Genomic DNA, 15,069 nt, shown 5'->3' with positions numbered 1-15,069 from the left:
CTTGAATCAGCCCCACGGCCCTGGTGCCTCCCAAATTCTGAGGCATTTTTCCTTTGTGAGGCTCAATTTACCCCTGCACACCAAAAGTTGGACTGGCCTAGACTACTCCTCAAATTGACATTTTACATAACAACCAAAGCCTACCCATTCTAATAACAGTGCACACCAGATGTAGGAGAGCCCTCCAAATTATTCCCTTACCCATAGTGCTAGAGATATCTGCTGGGATTGACACTGGTGCAGCAGGGTTGTGAACCTCAAATCATTACTATAAAAGGTTATCAGAACAGGTATTAAAAACAATCCAATAGGTTGCCAACTCAGTACGAACCTTACAAAATTGAACTCCCTGGCATCTGTCATCCTGCAAAACTGGTTGTGGAAGAATGCTCTTTCTAGGTAAACCAATTGGGAATGGTAAGAGACAAGGTTAAACCCCTCCAGAACTGCCTGGAACAATGGAGTTGAGAACATGCTGATTCCTGATTGTCCTCAAGTAGCTTCTTTTGCAGTGATAGGTATCATAGCTCCTATAATATGGGTCCAGATATGCATATGTGGACCATGAAAATACATAGGTCATAATATCAAACCTTATTATGGAAGAGGGGATGATAGGAAAAGTGAAATCGCTGCTACCAGACTCAATGGAATACCATCTCCACAGAAAAAAAAGACAATACCTCAAACCTGGAAGGCACAACCCATACCACGGGGACAGGTCAAGAAAATAACAGAGATACTCAGGGGTAGTTAAGGATGTGTTAAAATTACAATATCAGGTCCTGGCCATAGCTAATGCAAAAGCAAAACAACTAATTTTGATAATGAATAGGTTTGGGAAAGTTCGACTGAAGGGCTTTCTTCCCTTTGCTTTTTAAATACTTTTCTACACATGTAGCTGGGTTACTAGGTGTAACTGTACTGTTAATTTTATTTCTTTTCTTGCTTTTCATAGTCTGTCAAGCAAAATGGAGATGATAAAAACCATCAAGAAAATATGGTTCCAAAACTAATTATGCTTGCTGTGCTTCAGAGGACCCAAACCCCTGAGATCATGGAGTTGTATTCTGAATCTGAGTGGGCCATGATGACCATTGATTAGGGAGAAAAATATGCCTCAACTCTACTACCTGCTATGAACTTTAGCTATATGTTTCCTGGCATTTTAGAAGAACATATCCTGTTTCATCACTGGGAAAAATGTTTTCCTAGGACTAGCAAACCAGTTAATCTTTATCTTTTTTCATAATAACCTTCCTTCTCTGTATTCTTAATTTTACACAGAAACAGCTTCTTGGTAAGGTGACCTGTTTAGCTCAAACCACCTCCCAGGAATATGTCAAAGCCATTCTTCTCGTGCTCACAATCTGACTCTCTGAAACCACAAGAAGGGGACTTTGCCTATTATTACCTTGAGGTTCCTTCCATACACACCCCTTTTAGTCCCAGAATCTCCATATTTTCTCCCAGAACCCTGAAAGGGGGGGACACTACTTCACCCCTTCTCAGTAGGAAGCATTCAGACATGATATGGATGCCCCTATTCATTATCCCCTTTCAGAGTCTGGAATGAAGGACATGGAAAACAACAACTTCCAGGGAGAAAGGAGGACAGTGGGTCCCGGGGAGAGAAGGAAAACAATGGACTTTGGACTTCCACCATTTCCCAGCAACAATGGGCTTTGAACTTGCACAACTGTTCCCTCTGACTGCCCAACTGATGCATTCTGCTATGATTCAAGTCTCACTTAAACCTTATAAAAATCAGACCCTTGTTGTAACCAGTTGCCATTTTCTCTCCTGAAAATGTGCCATTCTGCTGCTTAATAAAGAAAACCTTGCTGATCCATTGAGGTCTGTCCTGTTTCGGTTATTTTTGCTTTCACCCATCCTTCATCAAGTTTCTTTTAAAGAAGAGCCAGGAACCACAAAATCACATCTCTCATTCTCCAGATGGCCTGAATTCTCCCTTGAATTTGTATCCCTTACTTTCTTAAGTAAATCTCTGTACCTATACTGCCATGTGCTGAGATTCTTTTCCATCACATATGTCAAGGACACTACTTGTCTGGAGTAGAGTTCCCACCTTCTCTGGGGATTCCTCAGGACTGTCTTCTGATGAGCTTAACTCTAGTGACAAAACATTTCACTTGTCCATTCATCAGTTGGTGGACATTTGGGTTGTTTCTACTTCATGGTCACTTTCAATAATGCTGCTATGAACATTTATGTACAAGTTTTGTGTGGATGTATTTCTTGTGTGTATGTACTTAGGAATGAAATAGCTTCTTCAATGAAACACTCTTTTCAACTTGTAAGGAACTGCCAAACAGTTTTGTATATCAGTTGTACCATTTTACATTCCGATGAAGTTCTCAATTTCTACACATCCTCACTAATTCCTATATGACTTTTTAAAAATTATCGTCATCCTAGTGAATATGAAAAAGTACCTCATGATTCTTATTTTTTTGTCTTGATTTCCCTACTAACTAATAACATTGAGCATATTTTCAGGGCTTTATTGGCTATTTGCATATTTGATTTGAAGAAATATTCCTTTGCTCTTTTTTAAATTGGATTATTTGTGTTTTTATTGTTGAATTGTGGAATTCCTTATATAGTCTAAATACAAGTTTTTTTTTTTTTTAATACTAGGGATTGAATTCAGGGGCACTTGACCACTGAGTCACATCCCCAGCCCCATTTTATATTTTATTTAGACACAGGGTCTCAGTGAGTTGCTTAGTGCCTCACTTTTGCTAAAGCTGGTTTTGAACTCATGATCCTCCTACCTCAGCCTCCCAAGCCACAGGCATGTGGCCACTGTGCCCAGCTAAATACAGATGATTTGAAGATATTTTCTCCCATTTTGCAGGTCTTCTCCTCCATTCTTGATGGTATTGATTATACTACAAGTTTTTTGACCTGTTGGTCACCATATTAACTCAGTACTTTCATAGATTTTATAATAACTAACTCAGAATTGCTCTTGACCATTTATTTTTTAGAGGTGTTTATTGAAGTATACAGCATGAAATGATGATGTCTGAGATTTGCTTCAAAATATTCCAGCAATGAAGGGATTGATGAAGCAAAAGAGGCAAATCTTGATAATTACTGAATTGGATTTTCATAGGATGGTTATATGGAGTTTCATTATACCATATTCTTCTGCATGTTTGGAAATTTTACAGAAAATTTATGTCTGATTACTTTTTTAAAGGGGGACACAGAGAAAGGTTCATAGGTTAAAAATTTATGAAGCATCAGGAAAAAATAGCAGACATAATGAGTATTACAAGGATTACAATGTCAAAGATGAGCATCAACCTGAGAGCCTGCCACTTTTTGAGTTATCTAAATAGGAATAAATAATTCATTAATTCTGATTGGTCCAAACTGGGTAAAGATACATGTATTAGGGGAGTGGAATAAGACAAGATCATCTGTGTACAGCATTAATCTCCAGGATACACAAAGAACATAAAAAACTTAACACCAAAGAAACACAAATAACCCAACCAGTAAATGGGCTAAGAAACTGAAAAGACAGTTCACAGAGGAAGAAATACTTACTAATGGTCAACAAATACATGAAAAAATGTTCAACATCTCTAGCAACTAGAGAAACGCAAATCAAAACTACTCTAAGATTTCATCTCACTCCAGTCAGAATAGCAATTATCAATAATACAAGCAACAATAAATGTTGGTGAGGATATGGAGGAAAAGGTATACTCATACACTGCTGGTGGGACTGCCAATTGGTGCAACCACCCTGGAAAGCAGTATGGAGATTCCTCAGAAAATTTGGAATGGAACCACCATTTGACCCAGTTATCCCGCTCCTTGGTTTACATTCAAAGGATTTAAAATCAGCATATTACAATGATGTAGCCACATCAATGTTTATAGCAGCTCAACTCACAGTACCTAAACTATGGAACCAACCTAAGTGCCCTTCAACAGATGGAAGGATAAAGAAAATGTGGCATATATACTCAGCCTTAAAGAAGAATGAAATTATGATTTGCTTGTAAATGGATGGAACTGGAAATATGCTAAGTGAAATAAACCAGTCCCCCAAAAACCAAAGGCTGAATGTTTTCTCTGATATGCAAATACTGACTCACAATAGGTGGGGATAGGGTGTGAAGGGAGGAATGGGGGTTCACTGGATTGAAATGGGGGGAAGGGAATGGGAAAGATAGTAGAATGAATAAGACATAACTTTCCTATATTCATATATGCATACATGACCAGTGTAACTCCACATCATGTACAACTACAAGAATGGGAAGTTATACTTATTGTATCTATAATACATCAAAACACATTCTACTGTCATGTATAACTAAAAAGAACCAGTAAAAAAAATGAAGAGGAGGTCTTCTGTGGAAGTGTTTCCTTTGGTTTGGTATATATCTATCTTTTTTTTTTTTGTACTGGGTATTAAGCCCAGGAGGACTTTTACCACTGAGCTACATTGCTGGCCCTTTTTATTAATATTTTGAGACAAGGGTTTCACTAAGTTGCCGAGGCTGGCTTTGAACTCATGACCTTCCTGCCTCAGCCTCCCTAGCTGCTGGGATTATACAGGTGTGTAGAATGTAACTGACCTTAGAATTAGTTATTTTTCAGCATTTAATAATTTTACATTTGTCTTGTGTCCTCTATTTTGTTATTGACAAGTTTTCTGCTGACCTAACTTTCCTAATTATAAGGCAGTCTATATTGACTCCAATTACCTGTAATTACTCACTAAAGATTTACCTACATTGATGCTGAGCTTCCACTTATTTTCATATTTGTCTCACTCTCATTCTACAGGTCAGTGAAATAGTCTCTTATGCAAAGATGCATTATCTGTCAAATTTTTTGGTCTTTGCAAAAATATTTCCTCTTGCATACAATTTAATGCAGCCTGTAATTACAAATTTCTTAAATTGTGATTAAAAACAAAAACTTTTAAATTGTCATTGGGATAGAAGTTAGTCAAAAGGTTTTGAGAATTTAAATATTTTTATCCTGATTCCCTTTAACTGCTTAAAAAAATTAAAATTTAATATGTCTATTAGATATTGTTGCCACCTATCCAATTAATTGTGTTAACTTGTAGTGTTGAGGGAATTATGAAAGTACATAACCAAAGGGCTCAAAATGGATCTTAGATTATGAGGATTAGGCATAGTAAGAAAGAAGGATACTGGTCAGAGGAGATTGAAGTTCTAGTTTTAGAAATGTGAGTTCAAGGTTTAAAAACAGCCATTGTGTCATTGAACTAGGACTTTATTTTCTTGTTAGTATAAGGAAGTGGACATTGTCTTAGGTGATCTTGGTACTTCCTTCTGTCTCTGAAATTACAAATGGAGTAAAAATATCTGCATGAATTTAAAATAGCTTATTTCATTTTTTGAAGAGTCACAATTGCTAAAAATTTTTTTTTTCCTTAAATTCCAAAATGGTTACTTCCTAGTTGTTTGACTCTGGGAAAATTACTTTCTGAACTTATTATCAATTCTATAAAATGCAATAATAAATCACAAGTTAACATTCCTTGTTCTGAAGTCTGTGTTATTTGGTACCAATATTGGCTCTCCAACTTTTAGTGTGTATGTGGCATATGTTTTCCCATCTTCTTACTTTTTAATGAATATGTACCACTGTAAGTAGTTCTTACATAACAGTCTAGTTTTTTATCCAATATGTCTTTTGTCATACTTAAGCCATTTACATTTAATGTCAGTGGTGGCAGTTCACCAAATACTTGAGAGTCACTTGATTGTCATAAACTGGGCAAACATAAGTTCTTTTATTCCAATCTTAATTTCTAATACCTGCAACACTCAAGTCACATGACACACATTATACTATATATAATGGGATATATATCATTTAATATATATTATATTAAATATGGGATATATATTTAACACATTATACTATATACAATGGGATCTATATACTATATGATGGGATATATATTATTTAATATATAATATGTAATTAATATATGTAATATATAAAATATATATTATTACAGAAAGTTTGAGAAATTGTTAAGGCAGCCAATAGGGGTTCAGGAGGCTGAACAGAGAGCAAAGGCAGAGAGCAGATATGAATGCAGAAGGTCAGTGAAGGTGATCAGATAAGACAATAAACCAGCTGAGGAACTTGCTCAGGGTGCAGAGCTGTCAAAGAGCAGTTTATTTTAGGTCAGGATCTGGACAGATGGCAGTTTCAGAGTATCAGCTTGGAGTGGGCCGTGAATGGTCATCATGACAGAAGAAACTGAGCTCCACATTTATGCTATTATGCTTCCTACCCTCACACCTGGCTCCCTCCCTTCACTCCACTTTGCCTAATCTGAAGTACCTCTATTCTTCCTTAGCCACCCCTTATTGTGAATTAGCATCTGCATATCAGAGAAAACATTCAGCCTTTGGTTTTTGGGGGACTGGTTTATTTCACTTAGCATGATATTTCCAGTTCCATCCATTTACAAACAAATACCATAATTTCATTCTTCTTTAAGGCTGAGTAGTATTCCATTGTGTATATATGCCACATTTTCTTTTATCCTTCCATTTGTTGAAGGGCACTTAGTTTGGTTCCATAGTTTAGGTACTGAGTTGAGCTGCTATAAACATTGATGTGGCTGCATCATTGTAGTATGCTGATTTTAAATCCTTTGAGTGTAAACCAAGGAGCGGGACAACTGGGTCAAATGGTGGTTCCATTCCAAATTTTCTGAGGAATCTCCATACTGCTTTCCAGGGTGCAAGCACAAAGCCCTGGGTTCAAATCCCCAGCACCACAAAAAAAAAAAAAAAAAAAAAGAATCTGAGTTTGTTTTAGTTGGGTGGATTTCATGAGGTTGTACTCAAGCTGTTGGCTGGGGCTACATTTGAAGGCTTAACTGGAGTTGGAGGATCCATTTTCCATTCATGTGGCCATTGGCAGGAGAAGGTCTATGTAATTGCCCACACCTGGCAGTTGAATCCCCCCCATGATTTATCCAACAAAAAGAAAGGGAAAAAAAGACAGATAAGGGTAAATGGGGGAAGGGGAAAATGCACCAAAGATGTAAGCCAAAGTCTCTCATAATGTACAAGTACAGTGTAGGAGAGACAACATGAGAGTGTGAAGACCAGGAAGTGGGGATCACTGGAGGCAATCGGGAGGCTAACATATTGTTTTATTTTTTTAAAAAAGACCTTTACTATAGCACTTGAATTAAACTTGTTCATCTGTAAAAATCATGAAAACATGGCTGAATTTTATCAATATAAGGCAGAAAATGTTTCCGAAAGGTATTAATATTATATATCATTCCAAGGTAAATAAAAAATGGGATATTAAGATATTTGAAACAATTAAAAATCTGATTTGAAATTACAGGCGTGGCACACACCTGTAATCCTAGCAGCTCCGGCTCTGGGGGTTGAGACAGGAGGATTATGAGTTCAAAGCCAGCCTCAGCAATTTAGCGAGGCTCTAAGCAACTCAGTGAGATTCTGTCCCTAAATAAAATACACATAGGGCTGGGGATGTGCTCAGTGGTCAAGTGTCCCTGAGTTCAGTTCCCAGTACCCCCCAAAAAAAAACCCATGAGTGTAATTAAATGATAAAAGATAAGTTTAGGTGGCAAGGTTTAGTGCCTGATAGGGAAAAATAAAAATTTAAAATATAGCTCCAATAAAAAATAACCGTCTAGGTATTTCAGTAATAAAAGTTCTGTTATTAAAAAGTCCTCCTACTAAAACACATGCCATAATACTAATAATGAAGTTTTTCTTCCCTTCTGTAATTTAGATGTTTTTACCAATCATTGAGTAAAAGTGGTTTGACAGAGCACTAAGACCCCTAGGACCCTAAATATATACTACATAACCCAAAGTAATTGATACAGTAAAATGGTGTTTACATTTTGAATAAGAAATGAGAGAAGATTGTATAATTATTATGGAAAACAGAGTGAGAGTCCTCAAAAAATTAAAAATAGAAATATATGATCCAGCAATTTAACTACTGGGTATATATTTAAAGGAAATGAAACCACTGTGTTGAAGAGATATATATGTTCCCCATGTTTCACTGCAGAATTATTCACAATACTAATATAAGGAATCAACCTGAGTATCTATCAGACATGAACAGATAAAGAAAACGTGGTGTGAACACACAATGGAATTTAGCTTCAAAAACGAAGTAGATTCTATTATTTGTGACAAGCATGATCTTGGAGGGTGTTATGTTAAGCAAATTACAACAGGCACAGGAAGACAATTACTACATGATCTCATTTATGGAATCTAAAAAAGCTGAACTCAGAAGCAGAGAGTAGATGGTGGTTGTCAGGGTGCAGAAGAGATGGAAGATGGCAGGGGCATTGTGGGAGATGTTGGCCAAAGGATGTAAAATTTCAGTTAGGAGGAGTAAGTTTAACTTATACAGCACAGTGAGTACACTAGTAATAATATATTATACACTTGAAAAAAATTAAGGGAGAAAATAAGAATATACTTATTTTTATTTGCTGCTACAGCACCCAAATCTTTGAATAATTTACAAGGAAAAAATAAAAATGATTACATGTTGAGACTAGGGGGATGGGAAGAACAAGGTAAATGCATACAAGGTGGGGGGAGTTTTAATATTTGTTTTGATTTTTTAATCATATTACACAAAACTTTTTTAAGTCACATAGAAAAAAAATTAACCCTGGGACAAGTTGGAAGTTTGTTTTATTTCAAGATATTTTCTTTTAAAATCTGAATCACATCATGAAAGTTATGCTTGCTATTAAAAAAATAAATGCTCTGTTCTTTATTTATTGACTGATACCTAAATCTAGGTTGCTATATACCTAGGCTGTTGAGATACCATAGTAGGTTACTACTTTTATGATTAAATTGTAAGATGAGGCATTCACACATCAAAGACTGGTTTAAACTGACTTAAAAAGAAAATGAGTCTTTCTACAATATTACAGACTTCAGATTGTCAGCTCTTCCCAACTTCACTGCTCACTGCTTAACAGGTTCTCTAATGCCGTCTCATTATTCGTTTGGCTTCCTCCTCAACTGTTTCACAACCACCTCGTCAAGATTTAAGTCTCTATCACAGCAATTTAAAACTTTCGCTACACAGTTATCCTCTGTTTCATACATTTAGCTCCAAGAGAGAGAACTGTTTATTTTCAACCAATGAAAACTAAAAAGTGCTCTGCACATAGCATGTACACAGACACACACACACAGTTTGCTGGATAGCTGTATAAAACAGGCTACATTTTACTTCAGATTTCAAAATTCAGAAAAAAGAGAGTTGTATTAAAATGTATAAGACAAAAATAGATCATTGCAGACTGAGTACAAAGAACCATTCTATTTCTTCATCCTTAAAAAAATTAAAAATTCAACTTTTAGTACCAATGCGAAGAACATGACCAAATAAGTAGCAAATGCATTCAGAAATATATGTCTACAAAGGATACTTTAAAATGTGCCTCCAAACTTTAAGTGCATAATTTCAATTTTTATTGAAGGTAGAGGCTTTATAAAAACAAAGCCAAAGCTCTCCCATCATAGAAGAGCCTTCCACCTTTTGGATGTTTTAAAGAAACTTTAGTATTTATAAATTCTGCAGTTACATCACAAAATAAGTATAGACTAAAATGCAAAATAAACACACTAAATAAGGAAAACATAAATTGAGTTTCATATGTAATTGTCTTTATCTTCACCAGTTCAATAAGTTTCACGAGTTATTATATGTTGCCATTTTATTTAACATCTGTAACATTTACACTGTTTATGAAATTCCAGAGGAATGATATTTTCCTCCAAACTCTGTCTTTGGCTAGTACCACAGGTGTAATTCCAGATGCCCACACATTAAAACTCTTGGTCTCTCCTAGCCTGAGACCTCAGGTCCTGAGTCATAGACTTGATTTGATCTATAAGTTGAGGTGCTTCATAAACATTTTTCTTAAAACAGGGTTATTTAGTGTAGTTTCTTTTTCTTCAGACATACAATGAGTGTTTTGATACAAAAAAAATATATATTACACATAAGAATAAAAAAAACATTAAAATAATTGGATTTTATATAACTTAAATGACAAGAATAATATATGCCCTTCTTCTTTTTTTTAAATCTTCAGTAAAAGGGAAAGCTCTGCAATAGTTTCAAAAACAGAATTTGCCTTGTGTTAAATATTCTATTATAAAAATAACTACCATGTAAAGAATTTAAAATATGCAAAAGTAATTAGTTCATTAAAACTAATAATGCACTGGTGTCAATGAAAACATGTAGAGTTGTCAAGATATTTCTAAAAATTAACATGGACGAAAAACCTGTTTCAGGCTTAACATATTGCTACATAATGACTACTTGAAGGGTCACCTGGCCTTCTGTTAATCAGTGGTAGAAGTGATAAAACAGTGGTATACTTTCAAAGTAAAGAAGGAAAAATAATGCAATGTGATACAAAAATATTACCTATTTATAAATTACTAAAGATTTATAAAACATTCTGAATCATAAGTTGCTATAAAAACAAATACTTAAATATAGAAGCGCAAAATCTTGAAGCACCCATAATCATTTTAAGAATACCCATTTAATAAAGAAAATTTTTTATATATATATATGTTGAGAAGAAAAAAGGCAAAATTCTGACTTTAATCCAAACAATCAGAGTTTATCTAATTATGAGGGAGGTCTCCACTCCAATTATACAAATAAGTTACCAGTTTTATTCAAAGAATCTTAAGTAAAAGATCTTGAAACAGGTCTGTGCCATTGAAATACATTTTTAACAGACTTTAGAAACCAGTATCCTAACTGGCCTATATGCAAAACAGATATTTCCTTCATAAGGTTACATCTGAATATGGCCTTCATTAAAATCATTCTTGGCATAAAGAGGTATAACTAAGTGCAGACACTTTGGTTTAGCATTTAGATAATGCTGTAAATGCTACAGATTTCTGTAAGGTATAAGGAATCCGTGTCATTTTAATACATGTATTAAGTGTAAAGCTTCAAAAACTGTGGATCCCTTAAATTTTTAGATATTTAAATATTGTGCTAATGATTTAAAAAGATTATTCCTTCCTAAAAAGCAAAGCTTGTTCCAAACATCAAATTTTACTTTTAGTGTTTGTGGCATTTCAGCTTTAGTGCTGGAGTTAATTTTAACAGAACAGCTTGCAATACATAATACAGCACATTTGTTCACTAAAAAAGATTTTCTATAATGAAAAATACTAATTCTATTTCTAATGGTAAACTAGAATTGGAGGTCCCACCGTGGATCACAGGTATCAGAGCACTATCAAGGTCATTTAGGTAATGCTGAGGAAGAAGGTGACCTTCAGATCCTGCCTGAAATTCGACCTGGAAAAAAAATATTAATAAGATGATCCTAGAAAATTATCAATCTTGCTTAGTTCAACTGATGAAGATAAATTTTAAAATATTCTAGAATATTCAGCTTAAGCATGTTAATAAAATACTTGATATATTTATTAAAACATCCTACATTCTCTCATATTTCTTTTATCCATTTATTACACAAATTATAATTGTTCATCACAAAGATATTATAAATATTTTCATGACTTTATCCTTTACATTTCCTCTTGATGAGTATAAATACACTACAGGGCTGAGGTTATAAATAATTACCAACATTACCTAAATAAAACAACATGGTATTAAAAAAATCTTCTTAGAAATATTTCAATTTTGTTATTGCAATATTTGATATTAGAATTTAATATTGTTGATGAAAATTATATTTTAATGCATTTGAATTAAAAAAAGAAAACATTAACAATGCTTACTTAACAATTAATTATTAGGTGCTTCCTTGAAAAGGGGACTTTTAATAGTATAATGAAAACAAAACTTCCTCTTTCCAGAAGCATGAATATAACACAACCTGGGCTAGAGAAAAGAACACCAGCATAAGGATGCACCCATTTTTAGATTAAAAACTCTAATAAAAAATCTGCTTGAAAATCAGTATTTCCAAATATTTATATATACTGTTATATGCTATCATGAAAAAAAGTCTGATTATATACTGTTTTCATAAAGAAAAGCCCTCTCGAAAATCATTGGTAGTAACATAAATTGGCATAATCTCTATTTGGGACAATATGGTAATACCTATTGAGCACATACTTGTATCAAACAATTCTAGTTCGAGGAATTTTTCTTATGGTTATGCTCATACTTATGCACAATCAAAATATTGTTGAAAACCTAAATTTCAATTAACCTATACCAAATAAGAATGAAGATCTGGTTAAATAAACTATTATCTATTTAACAACTTCTCTGCAAGGTTAAAAAGAATATATACTATAACACAATACCTCCATGGTCTATGAAATTAAAGTACAGCAAAAAAAGAAAGAAAAAAGTTGAAATGATCTTTTTTTATTTATTTGCTTTTAGACATTTTAAGTTTTAAATCATGTGAATATAGAATCTAGTCAGAATAAGTAAATTTAAAAAACTATCTATTGAGCAGGAGAGTCATGGGGCAGGGTCAGCAAATAATAGCCTGCAGGCCAAATCTGGCCCCAAAGGGTACAGGAAACATCACTGGATGAGAGCCACACTCAATGTTTGCACAGTGTCAGTGGCTGCTTTTCCACTATAATGCAGAGTTGAACTTTTGTGAAAGAAACCAAATAGCCTACAATGCCTACAATATTTATTATCTGGCCTTTTACCAAAAGTATGCTGACCTTTATTACAGAGATTAATAGAAATAATATATGTGAAATGTATAGCACACATTTGACAACACATTTTGGTTCCCTTTTCTCAAATAAAAGGCTAGAGAAAAAAATCTTTTGATTATCTTAATATATGATATCTTCATTTAAAAAATCATCACAAAAACATCCTTACCATATCAGTGTCAATGGAAACTCTGAGTCCAATTTTGTTCATTCTATTACTCTTTAGTGTTTTCAGGTGAGGGCAGAGTGCAGCACTACATGCCATGGCTATTTCTTTTGCAAACTGATAACATGTTGATAAAATAGATAAATCCTGGTCTTTTAGAAAGTAAAACACCTGAAATATATTTAATTAGGAAACAAGTCATGATTAAAAGTAACTTTTAAAATGCAACAATTATGCTCTACATGGTGATTCTATAAACCCAAGGACTTGGAAGGCTGAAACAAGAAAGATCACAAGTTTAAGGCCAGTCTCAGTAACTGAGACCCTTCCTCAAAATAAAATGTTAAAAGGGCTGGGGATATAACTCAGTGGTAGAGCACCCCCAGGGTTCAATCCCTAGTACCATAAAAATTAGTTAATAAAATGTAACCATTACTGCTTTCCATTCAATACTCATAAAATTCAAATGTTAATCACATGACAATTATTAGTTGAGAGCATTCAATCTACAGCCTAACGCTATACTATAAATAAAAAATTCAAAACCAAAGATTTTGGATTATGTGAATGGCTTAACTTGCAGAAAGAAAGATCTGTTAACTCAGTTTAGAGAGTCTATCCTATAATGATAACTACATGAAATTAAGATCAAACAATGTTCTATTGTTCTTATATTCTCTTCAGGTTCTATCTTATACATTTAAAAAAATGTATGTGTTACATAAGAAATGAATGATGCCAGTGGGAGGCTGGGAGGAGAGGGAAAGTGTGAGGAGTGATATGACTGAATTATATTGTGTGCATGTATGAATATGTCACAACAAATTTCATCATCAAAACAGATGAGGGAGGGGCTGGGGATATAGCTCAGTTGGCAGAGTGCTTGCCTCACAAGCACAAGGCGCTGGGGTTCAAGCTCCAGTACCCCCCCCCCAAAAAAAACAAAAAAAAAACCAAAACAGATGAGGGAGAATAAAGAAGCAGATTAAGGGGTTGAGGAGTATACAGATCTATGATTTTACTACCTTTCCTTTAAAAGAAAAAAAAAATTGGAACATGCACAAATAAGTTTCATTATGTGAATGTTGATTATAAATGGACGTCAATAAAATATTTGACTGCAAAACAAGAGAAAATGAAAATAACATACTATAGCACAAAGATGGCCACATTGCCATAACTTAACCATTAGCTGGCAGCAGTACCATCATAATGGTAGCCTAAAGTAAGCCTAGGAGAAATCTACATCTGATGCGTAAGAGACAGGCTAGGGCAGAAATATGTGTGAGCCTACGAATATAAAGTAAAAAGTGTATAAGCTACACTTGAACATTCAGAGGTTGAGCATGTACTGTCTCCAATTCAAAAAACAGAATGTAAAGGAAAAGGATCTCCTTTCTCCGTTACCTCAGTACACTTTACAATCTTCTCATCAGTTTCAAAATCTGCTTCCAGTTTTATTTTTTCACTTGGAAATCCTTGTAGTGATATTCCATCCACTGAACTGATAACCCTGCAGAAAAGTAAATACAGTAGGATTATTAGCATCAAATGAAAAAATAATTCATTTCTGAAATGAATTATTAGATTTGAACAAATGAGATGAGGAAAGTTATATAAGTTCTAAATTTTAAGTAGCAACAAGATGTCTCAATTATATACAAAATAATTAAATCTGCAGCTCATTTATCATGAATTCTTGATTGTAAATAATTTTTTTCATTCATCAATAAATTATATGTCATTTTTCATATATGTCCAATTTAGACCTAAGTTTAAAAGCCCTTAAATACTCTAACAGAAAAGATGTCTCATGAATTTGAAAACTCTATTTTGGATTCTTTTAGAATGAGCCCTTAGCCCCCAAAAGAAAGGCAATGGTTAACTGAAAAGAGGAAGAATGGCAGTAATATGAGATAAGGGCTCTAATGTGTACACTAAATTCAGTTTGTATTTATAGTAAATCAAAATAATTCAGAGTTACCCAGAGGGAATGCTTACTTACTTGACAGAAAAAAAGTGTTTCACCTTTTTTCAGCCCTGGCAGCAAGCTCATGCTACTGCACAATGGATGTTTTAACATTAGCTCCCTCCCAAACTGCCCACCTGTTAATAGCATCCTGCCAA

The 15,069-nt window shown here is 34.2% G+C and overlaps 1 protein-coding gene across 3 annotated transcripts in view; it reads right to left on the bottom strand.

The window, feature by feature from the left end:
- Positions 1 to 8,521: 8,521 nt before the first annotated feature.
- The window catches only part of Zfyve16 (zinc finger FYVE-type containing 16), a 46,065-nt gene continuing 39,517 nt past the window's right edge, over positions 8,522 to 15,069 (bottom strand). For all 3 annotated transcript variants that reach the window (XM_047555279.1, XM_047555281.1, XM_047555280.1), the window contains 3 exons: positions 14,350 to 14,455; positions 12,946 to 13,113; positions 8,522 to 11,415 (listed from right to left, as the gene is read on the bottom strand). In XM_047555279.1, the coding sequence (XP_047411235.1) occupies positions 11,257 to 11,415; positions 12,946 to 13,113; positions 14,350 to 14,455 (433 nt within the window). In that variant the 3' untranslated portion in view covers positions 8,522 to 11,256. The remainder of the gene's footprint in view (positions 11,416 to 12,945; positions 13,114 to 14,349; positions 14,456 to 15,069) is intronic.

This window comes from Sciurus carolinensis, chromosome 6, assembly GCF_902686445.1.
Source record: "Sciurus carolinensis chromosome 6, mSciCar1.2, whole genome shotgun sequence".
Classification (NCBI taxonomy): Eukaryota; Metazoa; Chordata; class Mammalia; order Rodentia; family Sciuridae; genus Sciurus; species Sciurus carolinensis.
Note: the sequence above shows the minus strand (reverse complement) of the source record. Positions and strands in the feature narration are given on the sequence as shown.